Below are 15,627 nucleotides of genomic sequence, written 5' to 3'. Positions count from 1 at the left end.
CTAGGTTAGCAATCTACATTGGCTTTTGTTGAAAGGAAATACAGTCTTTTTCCCCACATCCTTAAGTTTCCATTTATTGTTTTAGCTTCAGGCTTATCTGTAATAATTTTTTTATAAGAATGCAAGTATTATCATGCATAATCTGTGACAGCTCTGAAATGAAACCTAAATAAATTAATGGCTCCCTCTTGTGGTCTGTCAGTGCACTGTAGAAAACGATAGTGTATTTTTTCTTGTGTTAAATTTCTGCAGAATTTTGGAGCAGCTTTTTGCATCCTGGAGCATTGGAGATGATGGTGCAGATGATAATAGACTGGAAAGCAATTTAAATACTGATATATTCCAAGTTTATTGTTATAATTATCTGTCATGTAGTGACTGAGGTAATGTAATTTATTTTTCAGGTTCGTAGTAAAGCACAGAGTGTTCTTAGTCAAGTATTCCAGTATTTCCCTTATTCGTACAAAATTGTCCTGCCACATCTCATAACATACCTCAATGTTGATCCTACAGAAAATCATGAGCAGTTCAAAGGTGAGTTTGGACTTATTTTATTTAATAAAAGTATAAATTTTATTTAATAAAAGTATAGGCAGTTGTGTTTATGTATACCTAAATATTTCAGCTATAGTTTAAACTGTCAGCCTAAACTTTTGAATTACTTATAGTATAGTGTTTTATCGATCCAACAAAAAATGGATGAAAGGTGGTACTGTGTACACATTGTACAGAAGTAGGTAATTTAGATGAAAGAAGACCAAACCTTTGGGGCTGGAGCTGCTGACCAGTGGGACAAACTGCCAAAGCTGCATTTATAATGACCAGATCAAACAATAAAGACTCCTGCTAGTGTTTGTTAGGCATTGTCTAGAACCAAGTTTTATAAAATAAACAATTACAGGTTAAATAAAACCATTTGATTATGGCATTGTTAATTTTTTTTTTTAGACGGTGCCTCTTTGAAGTAATATGGTCTTCTTTATTTAAATGTTGTTAATGTCCGGTATTTATTGAGGAACAAACCCTTGTATGATTTTTTTGTACTTGGTTGCAGTCAGTTCTTGTGTTCCCAAGAAATTAGGTTCTTGTTGAAATTGAGGAAGAGTCACTTCTGCAGTTCATGACATTGTGTGTTTTAAGATTCTCAAATTTAGTGCATTTGATTATTATTTTGAATATTAAGAAACACACCATCCAAAATTATGTAATGTAATTGAAATGTATTTCCAGTAGAATGGAAATCATCTTTTAGAATGTGTTGATCCATGAATGTGTATTTCTTACGGTTAGTCTAGCATTATGCAAAGTACAGTATACTGCTTATTGATGTAACCTGATTAATCTGATCTTTTCAGGAAGTTTGTATGTTCTTTTGGGCAAACAAAATAAATCTCTGATGGTCCGTAGGGACTGGGAGAGTCTCAATATGTTGTGGCCTGCAGTCATTTCTGCTAAACACTCTGAAAAACCTTCAATTATCAAATTAATGAATGCAATCTCGGACTCCGTATATTATTACATGGAGCTTTTTGCCATTTATCATAAGGTTAGTTTATATTTATTGGAAATTTTATTTTCTTATTTTTTTATTTTTAGTGTACTGACTAATTCATGTTTGAGTAATATGACCGAAGGAAACTTAATATATCAGCTACATGTTGATGAAAAGAAGACTATTCTGATCAAATGCTGCATAATGTTATCATCAATATTATTATTTTTTAATTATTTTTACTATTGTATCATACTCCAATTATTATTATTATTGTATCATACTACCAATCTTGAAATCTGGCATGGAGTAATTATAGTGCAAAGACATATGTGATGAGAATTAAACTTTCCAAGAATGCTTAAGCAGTCGCATATTTATATTTTTCCCTCAGGTTTCAGATGGTGCCATATCGGCAGCTAAATCTGTGCTTGCATCAGAGAACCCAAACCCCACTGACTCTTCTGTTGGTCAGGAGGCAATTGATGCAGCATGCCAGCATTTGGCTAAGATTGGCAGCAATAATTATTTCATGTACAATAACCTAATTGAAAAATTGTTCAAACTTCTAGATTCTGGCACGCTGTAAGTATGTTTGTACTTTTCCATTTTTTCAATAAATTTTTTTAAATGTTGGGTTTTGTATGTTGGCAGGTGATTAGATTTAGTATTTTTCTCATGGAAAGTGATGACCATGGATAGGTTAGATCACAACATATAGCAACCTTTTCATGAATAAGAAATAAAGAAGTTAATATTTTTGCAAGTTATTTACAGTGTCCTCAATTTGAGGTCTAATCTTTCATGTTCTTATTATTTTGCTGAGTTTTATTTGAGTTGAACAATGTTATGTACAGTATTGCATTTGTTTGTGGCATTCAGAGGGTTAAATTTGCAGTTGTATTAGCCTTTTGAAACACGAATTGATAATGAAGAATTCCTTTCCTCTTGTTCCAGGCATTGGCGTTGCCACAACTTGACTCTCAATCTTTTGGGCTGTCTCATCCGTCCAGATGTGACCTATCCAGCCCCTGGTGTTCGAGCAATAACCACAAACTTAATCCATGATAATATTCGAATAAGAGAGGTCAGTGTGTATGACTTTTAATGTTAAAAAAACCATCCTCTTTCAATCCCGGTGCATCAGAGGAGTTTAACTTCAGTGGTGTTACTGTATCATCTAATATAAAAGTAAAATTATACAATAAATTACAGTATATGCAATAGCAAAGCTAAATTCTAAAAGAGATGTATAAGGACAGGAGCAGTATTTGCAAAGCTAGGAAAAGAGAACAGTATAAAGGGATTATAATTAATTTGAATTTTTACATGGATGTTTAGTATGGATAAAGTCAATACATATCATATTAATCTATAAGGCCCTGTACTTAAAGTTATTTTAATGAAACCATTAAGTCACCTTATTTAAGAAAACTATTAATAAGAAAATGCATGGATCCAGAGAAAACCCATTAAGGTGGTGTGGCAAAGGTTTTTAGAAAACTTATAAGTGTAGAAAAGCTCTTAGAGGAGAAAATTACCAATATATATTGGCAAAACAATTCTTGGCCTGTCGGTGCAAATAATCTCTTGACAATAAGTATATGTATTCTTATTGTTTGTAATTAAGAGTATAGGGTTATAATTTTTGTTTCACCAAAGTGTTGTGATTTTATTTTAGTCAGTTATAGTAGGGTACTTTCCTCTGTGTATGCATTGTATATGAAAATGTCTAAAATCTGATCTGTGAAATTTAACCAAGGCTTGGAATTATAGTGTTAGTACATTATCATTTTCTTTTGGAGTATTTATATGTAATAGAAAGTCATTACATAAATTTTCTTTTCAGACTTGTCTGTTCTACATGCCATGGATTTTGAAAAATCAAAAGAGAAAGCATGTGAAAATAGAAGTAGACCCTTTCAGCATGGATGGTTCCAAACCAGTTCCTAAAAAAATACCCCCGGGAGATTCAAGACCCGACAATGAGTAAGTGATAAATTTAACTTGGCATCAGAAATGTATTATGGATTGGTTAAGTGCAGACTTTTCATCCTGTGTTGTTTATAAACAGCCAGTTGATGTTGTTTACCTATAATAGTTGAAATGCCTAGAATTACATGATTATAGTGTAAAATTTAACTTAACATTGAATAACTGGTTGTTAAGGATATACTGTTGGTAATTTTTTTATTGTTCGTGAGACTTTATTGCTTCTTTTATATGTTTCTGTTTAGTCTTTTCAATGGTTGAAACACAGTTACTGAAAGTGGTAATCCAGTGTGTGGCTTTATAACTGATTTTCATAAATCTAAAATAATTATTTTCTGATGTTTAGCTTAGCAGTTTCAAATGTTAGCAAATAAAATAGCCGACAGTTTATCTTGTACAAAGGTTATGACAATTGTTAGTCTGTGGAAAGATGGTGTAGCTGAAATAAAAACTTTTCTTTTACAGGTGGTTGCAGTATGATAGCAGTAAGAAGATTGAAACTGAAGAGCAATGGGAGGAGTCGCGTTATGTTGAGAAGACTTACCTTGGATGGTATACGTGGCCTAGGTATGGCTCTTGGAGGACTTGAAATTCGTTGTCTTAGGTTTATGATAAATGCTGTAGATCATGATTCTTGTACAAGTATATACAGTACTGTACAAAAGTGCCTTTTAAATCCCTTCTAGTGTAGTGTGTCTGCAAACGATAAACATTATTTGCCAGGTGGTTGAGAGTTCTCTACTTCAGGTGTCTCCACAAATTAATAATAAAGAATATCGTTCAATAAGCCACACAAAGATAAACTGAGTATGAGGTAGAAATTTATATAGAATACTTGTAATACACATGATTCCATGGGACGTAAGTCATTCTTAGCATATTTTCAATGTTTTTTTTTTTTTTTTTTTTAAATTAGTACATAATAGATTTTGAATGCTTTTTTTGTAAAGTAATTGCCATAGAACAATATCAGCTTTTAACAGAATTCCTTTCAGGCTCAAATGTAGTCCAGTCACAAAAATTCTTTTTGAGTATCAAGTTTGTTGGGAATTCTGGTCTGGACAACCTCATAGGTTGATGTAAATCTTGTAAATTATTTTCAGTGTTGTTGATTTATCAGTAAAGATTACAAGTACAAAATGACTTGAAATGATTACGTTTGTGTCATTTATTTCTCAGTCAAGATTACATTTTCTTTAAAACTTAAATAGTTGCAAATTAGATGACTGAGGAAAGTTTGTTTTCCTTTCTTCAGAGAGATGATGGTCTATGCCCCTCCATCCAAGCAGCCTCCTCTGGATAGAAAAAGGGAAGACCTGAAAGAGGAGGAACGTGTAATCTATGATTTCTTCACATCTGAGTGCTGTGTTGACAAGCTGGTATCCTTTCTGTCTTTAGAGGAGAACAAAGAACGTGATAGCTTTAACAATCGTCGTTATTGGGTATTTAAGGTGTGTGTGTTTTACATTGCTGTAGAAAGGGTTAAATTCAAGAGATAATTGTTAATTAGCTGTTTGTTCATACGCGAACAAACCTTTGGTCTTAACAATAGGATAATTTCTAGCCGCCAGCTGGATCCGATTAAAAAACAGATGAAAGCAAGGAATCTTGTGATATCTGGCAACTCATGCATCAGTCTTTGACACCTCTCGGCCTTTACCTGGTTCATTGCCTGTTTCGTTTGTTTGTGTGTGTGTGTGTGTGTGGCTGTGGCTGACATGGCTGCTTCTGCTCCTTCTCGCCCTTGTCAACGTGTATGCCCTGGAATTCCAGGTTTTCCGTGTTCTCATTTTTTGGCTTCCGTGGCGACCAATCCCCACATCACGTGTAGCAGGACTGGTCTGGTACAGGTGAGTAAGGTAGTCATACTGATAGTGTGGTCGCTTAATATACAAATATCAAACCCTGTTCGGTAGCATATGCTCCACTCCTTTACAAGGAGGAGTTGAGAGTCGTAGAAACCCTTGTGTATTGGTTTGCTATTGGACAGTCAAAGTTTCTCTTTGTTTCCCTATACAATGATTCTCCCATATATCATTGTACGTCACTCAGGGTCTGAGTGGTTATAAATCAATTTATCTAGCTTCTCAACGGGCTTCAGTCCCTCTCCAGAAGTAATTTCTTTTGGAAGCTGGACTGGTGGGTAGGCCCCTGCTGGTTTAGGATGTCTTGTACCTCCCTCCAAGTATGAGTCTATCCTATTGTTAAGACTGAAGGTTTGTTTGCGTATGAACAAATGACAAATTTTTTTTTAGACAATTTGTATATTTTGTAGCTACAAACCTGAGGTCTTAACATTATACTGCCCGCCTCTAGCCGCCCGTCTGTTTGTTAAGACATCTTGAGTTGGGAAAGACTGACGCAGTGGCGTAGGTGCGTGGTCCTTGAACACACTTCACCCAATCTATGCATGCGTTGCCAGATATCACAAGATACCTTGCTTTCATCTGCTTTTTAACCGGATCCAGCTGGGTACTAGAAATTCTCCTATTGTTAAGACCTCAGGTTTGTAGCTATGAAAAATAGAAATTGTCTTAGGAAATTTTTCATTTTTTATAGGTTATTAAAATTTTTCCATAATTGTTAATTAGTGGTTTTATATAAGCTATTAAAATGTTAAAATGTACTGACAAGAATTTTTATATGCTCAGAATTATCTTGCAAGTGGCAACTGTTAAGAACACGCACTTTAGTTATTGTTAATGCAATATAGCTTGTTTTGCAATTTGCCAAAACTAAAACGTATATGAATGTTTGAGTTGATTGTTTTTGCAGGCACAGGCGGTGGGGCCTCTGCAAACAGATAGGGGAAATTAAGGATATATTTTGCCGACAGTTGTGTTGTAAAATAATTTGCATCTGTCATAGACATAATATAAGAAGTTATTAGTTACTAATGCATTTGTTGTTGTCCCATTTTCAGGGGCTCTTCAGAAATTTTGGGGACACATTTTTGAAGCCATTTGAAAGCCACATTAGAAAACTTGTGGCGGAGACGCACAAAAGTAGTCAGAGGTGCGCCACTGAAATAATTACGGGTTAGTATAGGTATCTGTTTATTTTCCATAGCCATTACTTTGTTACAAAAGATTTTAAGTATTTGATGTATAGGAGAAAATGTTCTAACCAGTAAATCATATAGATCATTGCTGAACGACAATCTCTTTTGGGGGTTGAGTGAAACTGAAGGCTTTGTTTGGGTTACAGTCTGAAGGGGTCAGAGTTTTAAATTTTGAAAGATATGTGTACTTTGAAAGTAGATACTATAAAATTATGCTCAGTTTTAATTTTAATGTTGTAGCTGGCATCACTTGCAGTCATCAGAATTGTGTGTTGACATTTGCATGACTGCAAATGACAGCTAATCAAATATTAGATGATTAAATTTTGTTCTGAATGGGTTCATTTCTGATCCATCTTCCATGACATACATCTTGATATCTTGTAGGTATGATTCGGGGTAGCAAGCACTGGACATTTGCTAAGCATCAAGCCCTGTGGGCTATGCTGAAGCCAATCATTCAGACAGGAATATCCAATGTGACGGTGGAGACAGTTGAAGATTGGGGTACATGTATGGCCACAGCAAGTGCAGACAGAGATCCCAACAGACTTTCACCTCTGCTGGAGCTTTTGTTAGAGGAGCCTCTCAGGGCGGGTGAAAGTGCCTTCATCGTTTCAAGGTAGTGTTGTTTTTCTGTAAAAGGAATTGTGTAGATTCCAGATGACTAGTGAAATTGGTTTTCATAAAGCTAGTGTTTTTATTAATAGTAAATTCCGTAACAGTCACTGGTGATAGAAGTACACTCTCGACGTGGTTCCATGCATCGTTAAAACACCATACAAACAAACAAACAAACAAACTTGTAACAGTCACCCTTGGGAGTGGCAGCAATCTAAATATTAACACTCGGTCGAGAGGTGGTCTTGTCAGTTTCTTATCACTGTAAATTCTTTGAAAAGATAAAAACAAACTTTATAATTATTAAAGGAAATATAAATGATGCAGTACAGCACTAAACTATGTTTATGACAAGGGCTGTATCATGGTGAAGTATTATGTAGGCATGAATGTAACCCTCATTTAGACATCTGTACTAGTTCACTTTTGTACACTGTCAAATTTGGACAAAAGACAGTATTTTTTAAAGATTACACTAAATTCACTTTTATCAAATATGTAGTGGCTGTGTATACCATCAATTTTCAGTAAGTCAGCTATAGTGTTTTACAATAAATACAAAATGTTTAATTCGACATTACTTCATGTACAGACACTGGAAAATGTTTGGCAACTTGTTCCAGAAGTTTTTGTTCACCTAACAATAATTTATTTTTTGATTACACAATGAAATGTGCATTTCTTATTTGATTTTTGTTATTAATCATACAGTTAACATTATAAAAAAGAATGGTGAATGAAAAATTCATATTACAAAAAACAAAAAAATTTTTTGAAAAATTTCCATGGCAGATGATTTGGCAAGAGTCAAAGAAGTTACTATATTTTGAATAGAAATAAAAGTATCATTACTACTTAAAGTAATACTGAATAATCAACGAAGTTTTATAAAGATAGAAATAATTGGAGCTATTTAACATTGTATATGTTTTATAGTATTTTTTTCTTTATAAATCCATTCCTTATTTCCCTGCTTTAATGTTTCATTTCATTCATGACAGCCGTATGTACATGTTGATGGGTGGTCTCGGCCAGCAGGAATGGAGAGTATCGGAATTGTGTCATAGGCTCTTAGAGTACCTGCGACCTGCTCTGTCTCATCCGTACAAGAGCATACGAGACAGAATGGGAAGGTGATTAACTGAGCTTTTGCTTTTCTCAGTGTGTTTTGCTACCTTGGAATTTTGCTCTTTATGAAATTCTTTGTTGTTGTATGCATCTAGGATGATTTTTCTGCCACCAAATGCAGTCGTCATTGGAATCGCTAGGGTTTGTTCAGTGGTATGGAAAAAGTAAAAGTTCATTAAAAGTATGGATTTTTGTGATTTAATCTTGTGTGGTTCCTTGAAGCATAAGATGCATAATTTAGAAATAATTTATTTTATGTAATTTGATGTTACTGTAGCTTAAAGTTCAATTGATTTTGATCAAAAGGCAGACAGCAGTACAGTAGGGGTCAGGTACAAAAATTGATATATACACAGTATGATGTATAATAGAATAAGTATGTTAAAGTAGTGTTGCTGGCATATAGCTTCCAAATGTTTTTGTATTAATCAGTTCTGCATCTCTTTTTCAGTGTTTTAACAGGCATCTTCATGTTCGACCTGGTTATACCTGGAGGAGTCCCTTCTAGGTACCCAAACTCAACAAAGTTTATAGAATTTTTAATTCCTCAATTGTCAGTCCTGATCCAGGAGACTAGTTCTGGAGCAGCCCAAGATTCTGACATGGAGAGTTCCAGTATGTCTGCTCTACAGCATGACTATTCACTCTCTCCAAGTGGTAGTCTTATGTTCAGTGAAGGAGCTGTTCCACCAATCTTAGGTTTAAGTAGTGCCTCTTTGAGGGACAGTGATAGCATAACCAAAGTACTTCACGCTGTGCACAAGGACGAGGAAGCGGCAGCAAAGTTCTCTGAAATGCATCAGCTGGTGAATATAGGTAGTCTGAAGCCTTCGTGTCTCATGAGTACACGAGAAGGTAAAGATGTTTTTAGACCCTCTGCCAAAATTAAATTGCGTGACAGCTGTGATATTTCTAGTGATGTCATTTGTGAACCGATGGAAGTTATGTCATCTGATTCTGTTCTTCTGAAAAACAATGTGCATGACAATCATGTAAAAAGTCCTGTTAATGGATTCATTGTGGCATCTGGAACAGAAGAAAGAAAAGTTGCAATAAGACTGATGAACACCGTATGCCGTTGGCTTGTGGGTCAGATGGGAAGAAGTTACAATGGCATCGCACCTCATATGTATAGGTAAGGGTTTGTTGTTTTGAATTGAAATTTGACAAACTTTAATTTTGTGTTACTTATTCTGTTATTCAATTAAAGTATAGTTCAGCTGGGTTCATCTAAGAAAAATTTTCCTTCTCATTTTCACTCAAATGTGGTTTACCCATGTTTTTCACCTCACACTCATTACTTTTGCACAACTACTTCATGTGCATTGCATGAAACTCCCAGATACCTCATTGCAAATATGAACAACTGCTCCTACTGGTAGTATACTAATTAATGTCCATGTGGTAACCAAAGGTCCAAGTAGCTAGCTGTCGTACTTTTTGTATATCTATAGTTCATAACCCAGATGGTTCATTTAACTGCTATAATTAGTATGTTCTCCATTTGCCTCTCTGTTATTCTAACTTTCTCTGGTTCATGTGCCTTTCCTTCATTAAAAAAATTTTCAGAATACTGCCTCTGTCATTTTACATCTTTTCTTAGACACATTATCTCTTAACCTTTGCTGCGTTGATATTCTTGTTTCACTCATATAAGGCCTCAGTTTCCTTGTTACTTTCTTCATTTAGAATATTTTCAAAATACTGCCTACAATCTTCTGATGTCCTTATATATTCTACTTTCTGTGTTCCAGTTTTAACTTTTGTTTTATTGTGCATTATAAGTCAATTCAGACAGCTTTCATCATAATGATAAATGCCAGTTTCTCAAGATAGGTCTACCTGCAGGTTTTTGCCACATTTGTGCCAGCTGGAAAGTGTGGATAATGATCCCGAACTACGGAATAATTGTGTGGCAGCTTTGGCATTAATGAGCCAAGGACTTGTAATTCCAGAGAGAATACCAGCTTTTCTTGAAGCAGTTTCCCAAGTTTCGCAAAGCAGGTAATTATGTTAGTTATGTCTCAAATACTGTCTGTGTATGTCTCAGTTATGTACCAAACACTGCACCAACACTTGAGTGTACCAATGTATAGTAAGTGATATTACAATAAAAATAACAGTACAGTATTTGTACCCTTTTGGAACATAACCACCTTAAGTGAAGAAGCTTATTGTATATGTAATGACTTTCTACTTTGTGCCAGTTGGTGGCGAGCTCGTGCTGCAGTATTATCCTTGCTCCAAGTCGCCGTTTTCACAAACATGTTCACCATATTGAACCATGAGTCGGCGTCATCAAAAATACAAGAGCTGGTAGTCGGTCTTCTGTCAGATGTGCGACTTGAAGTACAACAAATGGCATCGACAGTACTGAGTGGATTAATTCACTGCAAGTTCATCCAGGCTGAAGAAAAACTTTTGGTAAGGCAAAATCTAGTGTTTTATACTTCTGTGTCAAAGAATGCATTCTTAATACTAATCTATGTAAAATACCCATCTCACACTTCAGAAAATTATCCTTTTTAAAAATAAAAATACCTGTCAGTCTGTGATCAGAAGCAACATTCACCATTCTTAATAGTAGAAAATAATCTTAATATCATAAAAAAAACCGTTAGTTAAACACTAGAATGAAAATTGCAGCACAGTAAGTATATACCAGAGAGGAGAACAACTCGTCACTACTAATTCTGGCCACAGCAAAATACCTTGCATGAAATATTGCGGATGAAATACCTGTTGTATTGAACTTTAAAATTAGAAATGTAAATTAATAAGCCATGTTACAATTTGAAGTGGAGCAATATTTACCAATATTTAGTCACTTGAAAATTCATGTAATTTTGTTTCATCTGATATTTGTGCATAAAATTTTGTCGCCTGTATAGTTGATGAATGGCCCACATTATTCAAGTTTTTGAATATTGACAAAGGTTTGGTCTGAGATGCAGTAAGATGAGTTTTCATTAGACTAAACTGCTTTGGTAAAAATATTAATCTAACACCATATCTTCCTATTAAAATTCTGTTGATTAGGCTTTGATTGCTGAATTTTTTCAGTTATGCATAGATAATTAAAGTTGGTTAAACTGTTGTACTCTGTAATAGTACAGTACTACTTAGTTTTGTAATAACTATTTTTGACTCTCATAGGATGAGTTTACTTCAAAGTTACAAAATGGTCGTAAGAGGAAGAGAAAACGAAAGGCGCCACTAACAGCGCAACAAGTATTGGAGCTCCATGCTGCAGTTTTAGGGCTGTGTGCTTATGTTAGTGCCTTCCCATATGATGTGCCAGACATGCTGCCTCAAGTCTTGGTCACGTTAAGTGAACATCTGAACGATCCACATCCGATACCAGTAAGTTTGTCTGACAAACTCTTGAAAGGTTTGTTTCATATTAATTTGAGAGATAGGTAAAATGGCACTTCTTTTTCATTAATTTTGTCCCTTTGCTCCTTACAGGCAACCATAAAAACAACTCTAAGTAATTTTAGGAGAACGCATCACGACAACTGGCGCGACCACAAGCAGAAATTCACAGAGGACCAGTTAGTTGTATTAACGGATCTTCTGCTTTCTCCATCATATTATGCCTAGGTTTTCTTCTGACTTCCAGTAATGGCTGGTCTTAAACTTTTAACAAAAGCATTTGATAATCCTCTTAGCTTCAGTTCTTTTACCATCATGCTATTTATTTGTCTTTCTTAGTGGTTGGCTTTCTTTTTTCCACCAACAAATATTGGTGTTGTGGGTATAGTTCTGTTAAGCATTTTAAATTCAGTACCTGTATAGTAAATGTATAAATTCCAGTTGTTTCAAGCAAGAATAAGAATTGTAAAATTACTGAGTGAAAATACTTCCATGACCCATTGTATCGGTGAAATTTCCTTTGTTAAATTCAGTGAGTTCTTGTTATCCTTATGAAACAGAATACCCATTGTAATTATGAAATGCCGTAATTACTTTTCTGTTGCTTAATGTTATTGGGGATTATAGTAGTTTTTCCTCCTCCCAGAAAATATTGGCATATTTTTTCATGTTCAAATTTTGTTCTGCAAAGTAGCTGCCACAACTTGATTGGGTTGTTATAATACAGGAATTCACTTTCTCTTCATGGTGGACTAAATGTCAGGTATTTATGAAATTCATAAGCTTTTTCTTTATGGCTATCTGCCCTTCAAATTGCATAACGGTATACCTCAAAAAAACCATAGACATTCAACACACTGGGTTATTCAACAAGAGCTGAAGTCCAAATATTGTCACTTGAGCTGCCTTTTGTATATTTTGGAGAAACCAACATTTGAATCGTATATGCATACATTCACACTATATGTTTCCCTTTACTTAGAGATTTTCGTGAAATAATAAAAAGTCTGGTCGTTGCTGTTAATGGTAATATTTTGGACACAATGATGTTGTGCCATAATGTCAAATTAAATGGTTATGCATTTTATTTTTAACCAGCTTTTTATTTTTTCAGGGTAAAGCTGGTTAAGCATGTAGTGACATACCTGATTGCATATGTTGTGTCCCCACCTGTTATATTATTTATTTATACAATATACTACCTTGTATTTATAGGACAGAAATAGGGTCATGTTAATAATTGTTACAATGCTCAACTTATCCCATTATTTTTTTTCTTTAAAAGGCAGACAAGTCATTTTCTTTCCAACGGTAAAAGATAGCCTAAGCCAAGCATTATCTGATACAGAAGTTTGTTGCTCTCTCAAATGAATTCCTTTAGGCGAAAATGGTGGATGTAAGCCAAAATATTGATTTAGTGACCCTAACCTCTCGACCACACTTGTATCTTGATCGTTGTATGGAATCTTATTAAAAAAAACACAAAACTCCTGCTTATCAAAATATCTGGCTTTTGTTTGTCTTTTTATATGTGGAAGGGCTGGGCTTGTTTGAAAAATACTGGTATTGGGTAATGTTTATCTTATAAGGTTTATCGTGTAAGATTGTACCATATTCACCTTATATATTTTAACAGTGGAAAATACTAGTTGCTAAGAGCAAGGAATTGAAATTAACCTTCTTATCCTGGATACTATTCTGAAATTCCTCAGGCTTTTCTGGAGGATGGAATTACTTATTTTAAAGTTACGGTTATTCATTTATCTGTAGGAAATGCCAATTTTTCTTTTGCAACCAAAATTCTCTCTTGTTGACAGAAGCAATTTTTTATGAAGTAATGAAATTTGTTGAAATAAATCCCATTTTTTAAGTCTAGCATCATCAATGATTATAATGAAAAGCTAAGCATTTGTCTATTTTTATCTACTGTGATATGTAGATTGATATAGTACAATAAGGAACAGACCATGTTATAATTTATTCAAGCATTGTTAACCCATATATTTGTAGGAATGAACTTATTTAGTGGCTTCTTTTATGTATAGATTGATTCTTCTTTTACACATTTTATAATTTTGTTTTTCTATATTACATAAATACATATGCTTGTATTTTTATAATAAAACTTAATATTTTTTTGGTATTCTCAACTTCAAAAATTGAGAAACCATAATGAAATGTGTTCCTAACATTGTTTTCCTCAGTTTTTGTTTGAATCAACAGTTCTCTGTTCATCACTATAATCTTTTCTTTTTTGTACATTTCGGTAGCTACCAGTTTTCTTAATTGTGATTGAGATTATGAAAGCTCAAACTTTTTAACATGTGATAATAATAAAAGATCATTTGAATATTGGATATCATGAATGACTCACTCAGAGGAGATATCATTCAAGATTTTGTCTGCAGTATTATGTATATCCAGAAAGGGATAGTATACTCCTTTGAGTAAGTAATTTTTTATGTATAAACCGTTTGCTTTTGCCCTGTGTATTATTGTACCTGGAATTTTATGAAATATAGATATGAAATTTGGAAAAAACGGAAGCCAAGCTTAAACAAATGAGAATTATAATTCTAATATTGCTGCAATGCTCTGCAGTCGAATTACGACATATATATGTTTTGCTGGAGTATATTGTCGATACAGTAACAGCTACTGAACAGGAGGTTAACATTATTTTGATTTTAAAAATCCGGTTGGAGGGACAAGTTGCCAAAAGATGGATACTTCTGTAATTAATTTATAGGACCAGATAAGAATAGAAAAATTTTGGAAAAAGAAGCATTTCTGCTGTTGGAAAGTGAAAGCCCAAATGGAAAGGAATAAGGGAATGCCATAGAATTAAATAAAAGATAAGAACCTCACGACAATTTGATGACTAATGAAAATGATGGCAGAAAGTTTTGATACTTTGAAATCTCGAGAGATGGAACTTAATGTTGTAAAATACTGCGTAGCAGGGTTAGTGCCTTCAGTCCACTGTAGGCATTACTTCAAGATAATTGCAGTGTGCTTTCGGCCCCTAGCTCTACCCCTTGTGTTTCTGAAAGAAAAAAAAATGAATTGCTGTTTAGTACAATTATTTAGAGGAAAAATTATTTATGAATTTCGTTGATCATTTGCTAAAAAACCGTTTATTTCAGAACTTGATCACTTGCAGTGACTGGTAAAGTAGCTTGAGAAAGGTATGAGTTGGTGTTTATTTATTTGTGGAGTTAACCTTGCACCGTAATTTTGTTGAGGTTCGGAGATGAAGGTTTGTGTTTGTGATTCGAGTGTGCACTGGCTAGATAAGAATAGGTAGCGGAACTACTGAAATAAGATGCACGTTCTGTCAGAGATGGAAATTGACACTATATTAATGGAAGATTGAGAATTGCTGGATTATTTAGGGAGCGGGAATAAAAATTAATGGAACAGGCGACGGTAAAATTTTAATTGCATAGGAAAAATTATCACGTGTATATGTGGACTAGCAAGATTTGGCCTATGATAATTTAACCCATTAATCTTAACGGCTTAAGAAGTGTTTCGAGCTAACAAGAGTATTTGTATAGTAAATGACAGGCCTGTACCCAGAGTAGTAGTTGTTGTTGTTTTTTTTTTTTTTTTTTTTTTTTTTTTTTTTTTTTTTTTTTTTTTAAGGGGACCGGTGCGCAGCTTTTTTTTTTTTTTTTTTTTTTTTTTTTTTTTTTTCAAAATGGATTTTTTTTTTTTTTATAAAAATGTCATTGCATATATAGGCATAAGCGAATTCCACCGGAAAATGAAGTCACGTGCATCTACTGTGATTTTTTAAATATGTAGGTATATACAAGATGAAATTCCTGAAAATGTAGACTGCCAGTAATTGTTCTCTTTCATCCATCTCGCTTTCCACCCTCTATTAACAATTGACTCATTGCAACTGCTAGGTTTTCCTCCTGTTACACCTTTCAAACCTTTTGCTGTCAAA

General features: G+C 34.1%; 1 protein-coding gene across 1 annotated transcript in view; it reads left to right on the top strand.

Annotated features, from left to right (window-relative positions):
• The window catches only part of LOC135207527 (proteasome activator complex subunit 4-like), a 108,795-nt gene extending 94,643 nt beyond the window's left edge, over positions 1-14,152 (top strand). The window contains 15 exon segments of the mRNA XM_064239348.1: positions 405-534; positions 1,356-1,546; positions 1,887-2,077; positions 2,450-2,579; positions 3,342-3,481; positions 3,950-4,051; positions 4,740-4,935; positions 6,408-6,522; positions 6,933-7,167; positions 8,168-8,299; positions 8,746-9,429; positions 10,143-10,298; positions 10,502-10,718; positions 11,451-11,657; positions 11,763-14,152. Coding sequence (XP_064095418.1) covers positions 405-534; positions 1,356-1,546; positions 1,887-2,077; positions 2,450-2,579; positions 3,342-3,481; positions 3,950-4,051; positions 4,740-4,935; positions 6,408-6,522; positions 6,933-7,167; positions 8,168-8,299; positions 8,746-9,429; positions 10,143-10,298; positions 10,502-10,718; positions 11,451-11,657; positions 11,763-11,897 — 2,961 coding nt within the window. The 3' untranslated portion in view covers positions 11,898-14,152.
• Positions 14,153-15,627: the final 1,475 nt, after the last annotated feature.

The sequence above is a fragment of the Macrobrachium nipponense genome, chromosome 32 (assembly GCF_015104395.2).
Source record: "Macrobrachium nipponense isolate FS-2020 chromosome 32, ASM1510439v2, whole genome shotgun sequence".
Taxonomy (NCBI): domain Eukaryota; kingdom Metazoa; phylum Arthropoda; class Malacostraca; order Decapoda; family Palaemonidae; genus Macrobrachium; species Macrobrachium nipponense.
Note: the sequence above shows the minus strand (reverse complement) of the source record. Positions and strands in the feature narration are given on the sequence as shown.